Source organism: Marmota monax, unplaced genomic scaffold, assembly GCF_021218885.2.
Source record: "Marmota monax isolate L192 unplaced genomic scaffold, Marmota_monax_Labrador192_F-V1.1 WCK01_AAM20220418_F8-fsc00356, whole genome shotgun sequence".
Lineage (NCBI taxonomy): Eukaryota > Metazoa > Chordata > Mammalia > Rodentia > Sciuridae > Marmota > Marmota monax.
Window position 1 is genome coordinate 377,294 of NW_026694682.1, and position 12,632 is coordinate 389,925.

Below are 12,632 nucleotides of genomic sequence, written 5' to 3' on the forward strand. Positions count from 1 at the left end.
TTTTTAATGGAGTTTCCACATAGGACCCCACTCTCCATTAAACACAGACGGCAGAGCAGCTGTTAGGATTGACACAGGAGACAGGACTTTCGTGACAGCCACCCTCACTGCTTTCATGACCCTGAGCTACACTTGGGATTTCTGGTGCAGTTTAAAAACCACTGGCCCAATCCATCTCTCAGGAACCTTCTGACTCTAATGTGTGATTTTGGGGGGTAAGATTCCCTTCTCAGTAACCAATTATCTTGGGATTGATGTCCTGCAGCATGCAGGAATGTTAAAGCAGATAACTTGTGAACACTCTGAAACCACACAGAAAGTTCACGGAGTGTTGCCAACCCTGACTTCAGCCAGGTATTGGGCCACGTGTGAATGTCGCCTTGCAGACCAGACACCAGGCACTTATCGGTTTAGGAGAAATTGTGACAACTGGATGAGCACGCTGGGAGAGAGAAATGAGATCAGTGTCAGCCTGGCCTTCAGCCTCAGACCATCTCTTCCTAGTTTTCCTAGTGATCTCAGGGATGGCCCAGAGTTGCCGATCAACTCTGATAATGGGCCACATCTACAGAGAGAGCTGGTCTGTTCGTGATAAAGCCAGCAGGGAAGAAAGAGCTCCGTGGGTGGAGAAGATGGACTGAAAGGGAGTTCGAGTCCTCACATTTAAGTCTTGCCTTGCTTTGCATCCAGCCTATGACACAGAGCGGGGGCCGGTAATCTGCCTGGGTTGTCTGATGCAGATACAGCCTCGAGGGTCACTGGTAGAAATCAGGAAGACAGCCAGGAAACTAAGGTGCCAACACAAGCCACACCAAGGCCCCATGCTCTGGTTCCAGCCCCACCTTCCCAGTGGGATGAGACCTCTACAGAGATTCCAGGGTGGTGGTCGTCTGCACATCAGATCCCCTGGCAAGCTTTAAAACCCCCCAAGGCCCAGACCACACCCCAGCACAAGTAAACAAAATGGTCTGAGACTGGCCCCAAGGCCTCGGTGTGTCTGCTAAGCTCCTTAGTGGTTCCTTAGTACAGACAGGTCCAGAGTGAGGACAGGTAGACTGGAAGTCAGGTGTGGGCAGCGTCAGGAGATGGGAGAAGAAGGCACTCTTCTTGGTGTCTCTAAACCACAGCAGTCATGTGGGGGAAGGAGGAGACTTTTCCCAGGTGGCTCCAGGAGACAGGCAGGAGCTGTAGGTGGAATTTACAAGGAGACAGATTGGAGACCTTTTTAACAACCGCAATTAACCCACGGTGGTCCTTGCAGAGCCCTGAGTTCTCTGGGGCTGCCGGCTGGGGCAGAGGTTGGGGCCAGCGCGGATGCTAAATGGAAGAATGCTTTTCATCAAAGACAAGGCCTGCTGGGAGGGCACCTGCTCCTCTGTCCACCCTGGCCATGTAACTTGCCATACTGCAGGCGATGTCGGACCAGGTAGGGACCATGAGGCTTTTGAGGTGCCCCACATCATAGACTCCCAGACCAAAGAAGACCCTGCTGACTGGCCATCAGTTCTGATTGCACATTTCTAAATACCCTGCTCATGTTGTCCTGGGAGGAGTCCCATCTATGGGTATGTTTTAGTGTCCCATTGATTCAAATGTACATTTGGGGTAGAGAACCCCTAGGCCCATCTTATTCACAGAAATTGACAGAGATGGAGAAAGAACCAGGTGAGGGAACAGCATGTGCCTGGCTGGCTGGCGGTGGTGGTGGTGGGGGGGTATACTAAGGGCCCAGAATAGGGGTGCTGTCTGGCCTAGGGTGCAGGAGGGTCCTAGTTTTTTGTTTTGTTTGGGTTTTTTGTTTGGCTTTTGTCATCCTGGTTTTTAAAGCGTCTTACTCTGGACCAGTGAACAGACTGGAAGCTTTTTTACTGATGGAGTGAGATTTAAGGCTCAGAGAGAGATGGAAATGACCCCCTAGGTCACACAGCCCATCAATGCTTACCCCACATAGAATGCAGCCCTCTAGCACCCCAACATTCCTCGTGATTGGATGCAGGCATGTTCCAAAGCCCAGAAAACTCGCAGGACAGCCAACATTGGGATCTATAGGTCGTTAGAAGGAAAACCAAAAGGTCCTTTGGAAATGACCTCCCAGAATCTTCCTGGCCCTTCCTCCCAGCTCTCTAATGAGGTGCTGGCTTGGAAATGTCAAGAAGGCTGAGAGCATGATGCCTGCTTGTTAAAAATATCCTATACGTGGCCAAGTGCTCTGCCCAGGCAGCTCCCAGAAGAAAGCACTGTGCCCACGCAGGCCTGGCCCAATCTCCCCTCTGCCGTGCCAGCTCCTGCAGTCAGTTTGTCCTGTGTCTGGGAGATGCTGATGCTTGTTCAGGACCCCTTCAGTTATTATCCTTTACCTCTTTGCATGATTCGGGGTGTGAAGTGTGTGCGTGTGTGTGTGTGTGTGTGTGTGTTCGTGTACACACATCTTCGTGAGAGCATTGTTAACCCCTCTGCATGATTTGGGGTGGGTCCGTGTGCATGTATGTGTGTGCATGTCACATGTGTGTGCATGTGGACACACATTAATTAGTGTGTGGCCCACACACCTCTGCCTTACTGTGCCTGTCCTGGGAAGAACCTGGAAATCCACATCTCCTGCACAGATGTGTGTACCAGGGAACTCGGCTCGTTCATGCTCCTGGCCATGCACATCTTCATCAGCCAGTCCTTCTCCCTCTGGCTGGAGCCCTGTGGCCACCCAGGTCTGCATTGCCAAGAATTGAGGGGTGGGGGTGGAGTAGGGGAATTCAGAGCATCGTTCCTGTATATAAGGAAATCTACCTTCACCCTGTGCTATGGGACAGTCATGGGGGCTATTCAGACATAACGCCCCTCTCCTGTGGACAAAGAGTCAAGATCCAACATGTCATTTTCATTATCAAAATCATGATGACCGTCACAGGGCTTCTTGGTCTGACACATCCCCATCTCCTTCTCCTTAATGCATCCTTGATTAAGAGGAAGAGGAAGAGGGAGGAGGAGACCCCATGAAGAGCAAAAAGGAAGAGTAAAGGTCCTCTGCATTTTGGAAATGGGGAGCGTGAGACCTAGAGTGGGAGGCGTCTTTCCTAAGACTACGTGTGCCCCAGGCAGGGTGTTGTAGCCCCTTCCTTTTCAGTGAGTGCCTGCCCACAGAGGGACTGACAGGAAGGACTCCTAGGCCCTGGGTCTGCATCCCGAGATGATTGACAGAACACACTGGTGCTCCTCCCAAAGTCTCAGCTTCCTGGTGGCTTCTGAATATCAGCCAAAGTATGTTTGATGCTCTGGAGTCCAAGAGCAGCAGACTTGAGGTGGACTAGAGAGAAAGACACTTCAGCTCTAAGGAGGGAATGGAAATATCACCACTGAGTAGCTAATTAAATCAGGCCTCCAGAGCAGACCTGGGATCACGTGCCAGCAACATCTCCTGGGAGCACCTACTAGAGAGATGCAGGTCCTCAGGCCCTCACTCAGGCTGCTGGGGTTGTAATCTGCCAGGTAACAAGACCCCAGGTGACTCATGCCCATCAGAATGTGAAAAACATGCTCTTGGACAGTAGTTCTCGGAGTGTGGTTCTCCCATACACACCAGTATCACCTGGGAGCAGGTGAGCAACGCGGCCCACCCCAGGCCTGCAGAGGGAGAAGGGCCCTGGGATCCCGTCATGCACTCCAGCGGAGCAGCCTGCTCAGGGCACCGCAGCCAGTGACCTCATGGGGTTCTGATTTCCCTTTGCTCTCTGCTCTCTCCCTCCTGGCAGATCTGCGGGATGATTCTCACCTGCTGCTTGCACCGGAGGCTCCAACGGCACTTTTATTAATGGTCAGCCCTGTCCCCTTCTGGCTGTCCCTCACAAGTACAAGGGCCTACATCTCCACATCCATCAGCAGGCGGGACTAGAGCCATGGACTACCTTTACCCTGTGCCCAGGCCCGGGGAGCCCACCAAGTGCCTGGATGGTGACTCCTGCTCTTCCCACCTAGGCAGGGACCCTCAGTCCCCACCCCTTCACTTCTTAGCATTCACTGCCAGAATCCTGGGCAGGGAATGATCCTGCCAGGACACAGTCAGAGCCCCTTGCCAGGTATGGAGTGTCCAGGTCAGTAGGAAGGTGAGAGCTCTTCACTTGGTCCCCTTGTAGCTGGAACCTGGAAGGAAGGCTGGAATCTGGGTCCCTCTGGGACTCCTGCAATGCGTTGGGTGCTGAGCAGCCTGCATCTGGCTCATGCCAGGGACATCCCGGTGGGGCAGTTAGGAATGGCTGCCTCCTAGTAAAACTAGCCAGTCCCTGGCCTGACTGTTCCCCACACTCTCATTGGAAAGCAACGTCCTCCTATCTGCATTGCTGCCTGCAGGGCTGGGAAGGGAGGCCTGAGGTGGGCCACCTGGTAGTGCTGCCAGGAAAGGAGTAAGAGCCCTGCACCCTGCCACGCCTCCTTCGTGGAAGAGATTCCCCCTGGAGACTATGGCCCCAAGCTCCAGCCTCCAGTAATATGCACATAACTCCTGTTCCAAGGCTTATTGTCAGAAAAGCCAGGTTTTCAAACTATCTGGCTGCTAACATCCGTGGATTTAAAAGCCCTCCCCAAGTGGACCAAATCAGACCTAAAAAGTCAGAGCCACAGAGAAAGGGAAGTTCTGAGGAGGGGTGCCCTGCCTGGACCCCACTTTTCCTGAGTCCCTCTCTCCCTGACCACATGGTCATCACCCTGTTCCTTCCAGGGGCCTTACTCTGCTTCCTTTTCTACTGCCCCAGAGCAGACACAGTCCCTTCCTTTGGTTCTCTTGTGCATCAATGATTGAGTCAGGGAATTTTCAGGAAGAATTTTGCCAAATGCTAAGGGAGACCAGAAAGAAGATTCTAGAAAACATAGGGTAGAGTATGTATCAATTCCTAGACCTCCATCGGGAACCGCCCAGGGCTCCATATGACTGTTACTTGGGCAGTTCATAACATAAGAATCCCACTCCTGGTTTCCATCCTTCCAAGGTCCTACACTTCTGCCCACGTAGGGGACCCTCCTACTTCCCCAGCAAGAAGGGGTGGCACTTTGTTAACTGAAGCTGAGACCACCTTCCCTCCCACTCTATCCAGCCTTCATTCTGATGAGCACAGCTCTTGATGACCCAGGCTCATCCTGAAGGAGGAACATTCTCTTCTATACTTAGGGGTGCCCTAGGGGCCACTCACTGCTGTCATCAATGTAGTCCTGAATGGTCCAGACACTGCATCCTCAGAACAGGAAGTAGCCACGTGGACAGAGTTTAGACCAGGCTCTGGGGCACACTGTTTTCTCCACTCCAGATTCCCCAGGGGCTCCTCACAGCCTGGGCTGGTTTATCTCATCTGCCTAGATGGCTCTGGGGTTGCTGATGCAAATTCAATAAAAAGAAGACAAGCTCTCCCAGCAACCCCAGACTGTACCACAGCCAAGAGAAGTGGTGGTTATCTTAGCTGCCCTACAACTTCCTGAGACTCATGCAGATAATCAAAACTTGTGGTGACTCCCAGGCTTGCAGAGGGAGGGTTGAGAAAGAGAGTGCTGGACTGGGACCAGTCCTTCCCGCAGAGGGGCCACAGGGTAGACGGTAGTGGGCAGGGATATTCTGTGGCCTTCTCCATCTGCCCCTGTGGGCTCCCTTAATTCTCAGGGAGATGGGGACAAAGGTGACAGGTGGGCACCATTTGCACAGTCTTGTCACTGACACAGGTCAGGAGAGCCTGACTCATCAGCCCCTAGCCCAAAAGTAAGGCCAACCTTACTGGGGACAGGATTAGCTGTGATTCCTTCCCTGGGCACCATCCTGTGCAGATGGGGGCACGACTGGTTGGAGCTGCAGAGTGGAGAACAGCCCAGAGCTTTTTGGAAACATGACCTCCTTATTCATGTCAACAGGGTCGACATGAGACAGGTTCAGAGGAAACAGAGCCCCAGAATACAGCACATTCTGCCTAAGGGCACATAACGGCTGTCGTCCAGAGCTGTAAGGTTATGATCCTTGGTCAGATGTGCCCCTCCCTCTGACAGGGATGCAGATCCATGCCTGAGATGCCTCCTCCTGTTCCTGCTTTGAGGCTGTCACGGTCTCAAGTGCCTTGGAAAGAGAGAAAAATATGCCTGCAGAAAATCATATCCTCAGTCCTAGGGGACAGGGACACAAAGTTCCTAGGGTCCCTGAAGCTTGGGTTGGCATATCCTTGCCTTGAGCAGACTAAGCACCCTGCCCTAAGCTCCCAAGGGCAACACAAAGAGCAGAGCATATCCCCAAGTCCCCGGATGACTGGGGAGGGGAAGGAATGAAACCTGACCCGTGGTGAGAGTTGAGATGTTTACACCAGTTATCGTCTTTCTCCTTCCCCTCCCCTTCACTGTAGCCCTGACTCCAGGAGTCCCTCTGGCATGGCTATTTGAGGAATGTTTACTGAGGGTCTCCTGTGCACTTAGAATGTGTTAGTTGCCATTAAATACATTACCTTGCAGTGACCCCAGTGAGAGGAACTAATTTCCCCATTTTGCAAATGAGACAATTAAGGCTCAGCCACGTCAGGGGCCCTGCCTGTCTGTGGTGATGGCTGTCGTCATGGGCCGCCGCCAAGTGGACCCAAGGAAGGCCAGACCCCTCTGCTCAGCATCCCATAGTCCTCAGCCTCTGCAACAAGCTGTCAGCCTGGCACTCAGGTTCAAAGTGTCCTTCAGGGACATTGCCAGATAGCGGCAGCCCCAACACCCCTCCCAGGTCGGACAGAGCCATCCCTCGCAGCCCTGCACATTTGCAAGTTGGTGCAGAAGTCTGGCGTATTTCAAGGTGACAGCCAGGACCCCCTGGCAGAGAGGCTCAGGCACACTTCCATGATAAGGTTGACACCACAGTGAGAGCTGGGACTGTCCCTCTGCTCTCAGAACCCTCAAACAGGGTGGGGTGGGAATCTCATGCCCATGTGGACATCAGCATCTAGGACAGAGATGTCTCTCCTCACCCCATTCTGGGGCCTCAGATCATGTGCACCCACAGAGCCACCCCGGGCAGGGATGGGCTCTAGGGGGTGATGCTGTCCCCTCCTCTTCCATTGAGGCCCTTTTCTGCCTTCTTGCCCTCTCCCGTATTGAGCACCCATTGTTGCTGGGTTCTAGGATGGACACAGTGTCACTTTTGTCCACAGAGCCTCACTCTGTGCACAACCATAGGGATTCAGATCCGGAAGGGTTCTGTGACCCTGGGGGAGCAGGATATGATAGGTCACTATGATTGGCCCCAGGACCCTCATGTCTGAAAATCCACTTTGGCCTTGATATCAGCAGCTCTGGGCCCCTCTTCAGGGTTTGGAGGTAAGGGGAGTGAATTGGAACAGTTACCTTCATCACCATGCAACCCACTACCAACCTTGGAAATACTCCCTAGGTACAGGGCCATGGTCAGCCTGGGGAAGGAAGGGGAGAAGAGGTGGGCCATCTGACCAACTGAGGAGGAAAGCAGTCTTTTGAGTGGCCGCTGGGTGGCGCTCATGTCTGCTGAGGATGGTACTGATCAAGCATCAAACCCAGCAATTCTCAAACTTGCTCTGGCGACATGATCACCTGGGGACTTTTCAAAACAGACTGCAGCCTCCCCAGAGTTTCTCATCAGAAGGCCTGAGGTCAACAATTTGCATTTCCAGCAAGTTCCTAGGAGGTGCTGATGCTGCTGGTCCTAAAACCACTGCTTGGGGCCATATCATAAAGGAAGACTTACTACCTTCTTTCAGATGTCACACCCCCAGGGTTCAAAAGCCCAGCAGGCTGTCTGGCTTGAGTTCCACCTGCTGCAGCCTCGACTGTTTGCACTTGATCCGCTGGAAGAGGGTGGGATGAAGCGGCCACTGGTGTCTGTTCACAGCCAACCAGGAAAGCCCCTCTCAGCTCTGCATTCTTGCAGCCCTACCCTGATGGATCTGTGACCTTGGCCATGTTGCAGCAGTGGCCCAGGTACCTGGATCCTCTTCCTGGAGGGGGACTAGTTACATTTACCAGCATGTTCTCCCACCACCTTCTATGTGCCTTGGGACAGCTCTGCTATATGCTCGTCAACCCCAGCCAGAGCACAGTACCCAGCTCCGTAGTATTCTAGGCCTCCCATGATCCCTGTCTCCTTCCCACCTAGGCAACCTGTCCCACACCCTGCCCTCTGCCCCGAGCAAGTGCCACTAGTAATTCTAAGCATCCCAGTGTTTGGAGGCCACTTGGGCTCCTGGAACCAGGTGGCCCATGAATGTGGGTTACCAGAATATTCTAGAAACAGAGAAGTTGCCTTAACTTACTGCTTGTAGGGAAGCTATAAGTATGCCTCTCTCCTTAGCTGATTTCATTGGAAGCCCAGCTTCATGTACTACAGGGCTTGACAATAAAGGAATTGTATTAAAGACTATGTTCTGCTGATCTGTCTTTTGCTCCTGTAAGGGAATCCCAGGCTATTGGCTCACCAAATGCACTGTGATCCTATAGAAGCCTCCACGCTGGTCATGGCTTCCCTATTAGCAACTCACTGACCACATTTGTTAGGGTCCTGCTCACCCTGCATCCATCAGCTCTCATCATTCGTTCGTCTGGAAGGACCTCTCCTGCTCACGGGTATCATTAGCTCCTGCTCTGGCTGCAAGTGAGAGCCAGGCTCAAACAAGTGTGTTTGAATTGGGTTCTGCTTAAAGTCTCCCACCTTCCATCTATTGGTGTTTTCACACCATTCCTACAAGATTTGCCTGCCTGTGTTAAGAAGCCTGCTTTGGCTTCTCCCTGCTCAGACCATACACACTCACCCTCTCTGGCTGTAGCAGGTGCAGAGTGTGGCCGGAGTTCTGGAGCACAGGGCTCCCTCTGGCTGACTTGCATCCTGGATCCCAAGCCACCGCAATCCAGCGAATCTAATAGACTTTCTCCCCTGGCACCATTTCCATCCCCAAATCTAGATTTGGAAACTTCCCCTGCCAGCTTACCTGGCAAAAAGCTGAAAGGAAGTGGATACTTTGTCTTTAATGACATAAAATACTCATTTTCTTTAATTCACTCCTCTTTCTAGAAAATTTGGTTGGTGGGGAACCCAAAGAGTATCTTGGTAATCTGGGCTCAAGGGAATCCCAAGACAGAAGAACTGGGGGAGGGGGGTGAGGCCCAGGAGGCAGCCAGGAGCCAAACTACTTGCCTGTTTGAACTTGAAGTGGGCCTGGCCACCTGCTGTGTAAGCAGATTGAGCCACCTGAGGAAGTCCCCAGGCAAGGACCCACCTTGCAGGGTAGTCTGCTTCCCTGTGTCTCTGGGGCCGCTTTGGGCAATGCTCAGTTATTCTCTGAACAACCACAACAGAGTCCTCTATGGTATGGATGTAAACAGGGAATGGCCAAGCCTAGGACATATTCATGGTCCCATTGGCCTGGAACATCTGCTCACCTCTGCTATCACTGTGTGTGTGTGTACACATACACACTTGCACATACACGCACAAGCACACAAATATACCTGAGGAGGGACAAGCGCCACTCCTCCCCCTTCTCTACTGCAAACAGGCGTTGCTGCTGGTGGTTTGCAACTGCTGTCTAAACATCCCTAGCAGCCGACGAGGGCCTTGTCAAGGCAGGCAGGCAGCAGGAGGTGGTTGCTGAAGCAACACCAGGCTCCCCTTGGTGGCTGCTGCTGGCCTGTCAGCTGCCTCCACTTCCCTGAAGGTGTCAATGCCTTATGGCAGCCCCCCGGGGTGGGCTGTCTTTGCTGGGGACTTTGGATTCCACTTCTTCCCCACAACTGAAAATAGAGAGGCTGATGGGGTTGCTATGGTTTGGGGAAGTGTCCCCAGAAGACCCATATGTTAAAATCATGATTGCCAGCTTGTAGCACTACTGGGAGGTGGTGGAACCTGCAGGAGGTGGGGCCTAGTGGGAGGAAGTTAGGTCATTGGGGGCAGGCTCTTGAAGGGGATATTGGGACCCAGGCCTCTTCCTGTCTCTTCTTTGCTCCCCCATTGCCATAAGGTGAGCAGCTTCCTCCACATACGCTCCAGCCATGATATACTACCTCACAACAAGCCCAAGCCATGGGGCCAACGGACTGAAACCATGAGCCAAAATAAATCTTCCTCCATAGAAGTTGACTACCCTAGGTATTTTTTTTTATAGTTATGGAAAGCTGACTAGCCCAGGGGTGAGGAACAACTTCCATTAGACTTTCGAAATATTGAGAGTAGCTCATGAACCTCTAATTCTGTTTTAAAGAACCCCAAGCTGGGGATTAGAGATCAAATTCAGCATGTGCTTCCTGAGTGGTAAATAAGAAGGCTGAGTCCTTTCAGGGTCTCTTGTCAGAAAAAAAAAGAATATATTAAGAACATACTTGGGGGGCTGAGAATTCAAATCGGGGGGGGGCATGGGGGTAGGAAAGGAAAGGACAGGGGCTTCCCATGTCATTAAGTGATAGAACACAGGCCACTGCTCATGTTGACTGCCTGTTGGAGGGCCCCAGCTCTGAACCTTGGGCCAGGCTAAATCCCACAACTTTGTAACCAGAGGAAAACTCTCTGGGCAACAGGAACCAGCCACAGACTACTGTGCAGCTTTCCTCCCCAAGTTTCTCTCTCTCCACTATGCCCAGGGCCACCAAGGGAAACCCCCAGGTTCATCCCAGTGAGCTCTCAGGTCTCTAGAAGTTCCAGGTGGGCAGCTTCGAGCAGGAGAGTGTGGCTCAAGCACACCTGTGGACCATTATTATTCTTTTCGTTAGCTTAAGCAAACAATCCCTCCTTCTCATAGCTGTCTTTAAACACAGCAAAACCCAGATGGCTAAATCAATAGTCTCCCAATCTTCGCTGAATGCTTTAAGAAGAGACCATCACAATGCCAATAATTTTGTGTCCAAAATGACATGTATTTGATTTGTCTTCCCTGTTGCTGCTGTGGGTTATTGAATGCTGCTGCTGAGCCAGCCCAGGGCTGAGCTGAGGCACGGGGAAGCTTGTCCACTCTGCAGTTCAATCCTCTCTCAAAACACCAAACTGCCCTTCCTAGCTTGCTCTCCCTTGTCCCTGGCTTTGGGCCTGGGCGATGATCTTCCTTGGGTTATACCTTTGGTTTGGGGATCCTGATTCCACTAACTTTTGCTGAGCACCTATACTGATCCAGGAACTGTCTGGACGCCTACACACATTCTTTTATCTTAGCCTCCCAGCAAATCTGAAAATAGCATTATCCTCATTTTGCAGATGAAAAAACCAAGACAAGTTCAGTGGCTGCTCCAAGGTTCATGTGGACACCAAATGCACAGTGGAAATAAATCTAGCTCTTCCAGTTCCCAGACTGGTGCTTCTGCCGTCCACACCATGGTACATCTCGAACGTGAAGTTCGTGCATCCAGACGGCCAAGAAGATCATTTTGGTCAGGAGGAACCTAGACGATAGTTTATGAAAGCATTTTGGAAGCTGTGAAGCTCAATACAAACAAAAGGAGCGCTTCAGTTATGCCATGCTGGTCTCTGCCACTCTCCTGCGCGTGAGCGCCAATACCAGACAGTACAGTCATCTATCTATTTGGTGCAGAGAATTAGTCATCTACCTCTCCAGGGTGAGAGTGTCATGCTGGGTGAATGGCAAGGACACTCCTTCTCCCCGCAGTAAACTTCATTACCTATCAGGGCTAGCTGATTTCCCAGAGTGTCATTCAAATCCATCTCCCAGTGGTTCCATCATTTCTCACCCAAAACATTGCAGCACCCCGTCCCCTCTGCCCACTCTCCACACTGCAGCCAGTCATCTTCCTGAAGGCCAGGGCCAAGCCCATCACACCCTGCCTCACAGCTTCTCAGGCAGCTCCCATTGCTCTCAGCTGGAAGTTCAAGCTCTCTGACCTGGTCTTCAAGGATGAGTTCTGGTGAGGGCTGCCCGCTGCAGACACGTCCTCTCACCCTGTGCTCAGCCACCACACAGACACTCCTCCTTCCCCTCCTGCCCAGGTTAACTCCTCCATCTTCAGTTCTTAGCTTAGAGGGCACCTTCTCCAGAGGGCATCCCCCCATGCAACTTGGGGTTGGCTCCTGTCCCCACTGGATTGCTGGCTGTGGTCCAAGGTTGGGCACACATCTTCCACCACTGTATTGTCCTTGCTTGGGGGGTGCTGAGCTATTTGGCAGTCACTCATGATTCATCCTTTCTCACTTGCCTTTGCTGAGCACAGATGGAGGGAGGTTCTCCCACATCTCAAGGGAACGAAGAGGGCAAAACAGGGTTCCCCAGATGTTAGAGTCTGTAAACAAGTCAAAATAACACCTGGCATTTTGCCAGGGGAATGTTAGAGTTCATAAACAAGTCTGGATGGCGCCTGGCAAAATGCCAGAGGGAGTGGTTTGTGAAGTAACTCCAGCGAGCCATTAAGTGTGGAGATTTCTTATTGGTTGACTGATGTATCTAGTTTATGCTAATTAAGATAAGCTGTGTGGAATGTATAAATACCGCTCCTGTCCTACAATAAACGGCTTCCACTCCTGCTGTATCAACATACACAAGTTATTCGTCACCCCCTGGTTAATTTGCCCAGCCAGCCGGGCTGCGGCACCCAGTCATCTTAAACCCATCTCTATGAACAGGAGAACCCAGAACCCATCCCAGAAGACTCGAGCATCACCATTAGAAGAC

At 52.0% G+C, this 12,632-nt stretch overlaps 1 protein-coding gene across 3 annotated transcripts in view; it reads left to right on the forward strand.

Annotated features, from left to right (window-relative positions):
- Tspan11 (tetraspanin 11) overlaps positions 1-8,389 on the forward strand; it is an 80,258-nt gene extending 71,869 nt beyond the window's left edge. For all 3 annotated transcript variants that reach the window (XM_058572354.1, XM_046423390.2, XM_046423389.2), the window contains one exon: positions 3,747-8,389. In XM_058572354.1, the coding sequence (XP_058428337.1) occupies positions 3,747-3,759 (13 nt within the window). In that variant the 3' untranslated portion in view covers positions 3,760-8,389. The remainder of the gene's footprint in view (positions 1-3,746) is intronic.
- The last annotated feature ends 4,243 nt before the right edge of the window (positions 8,390-12,632 follow it).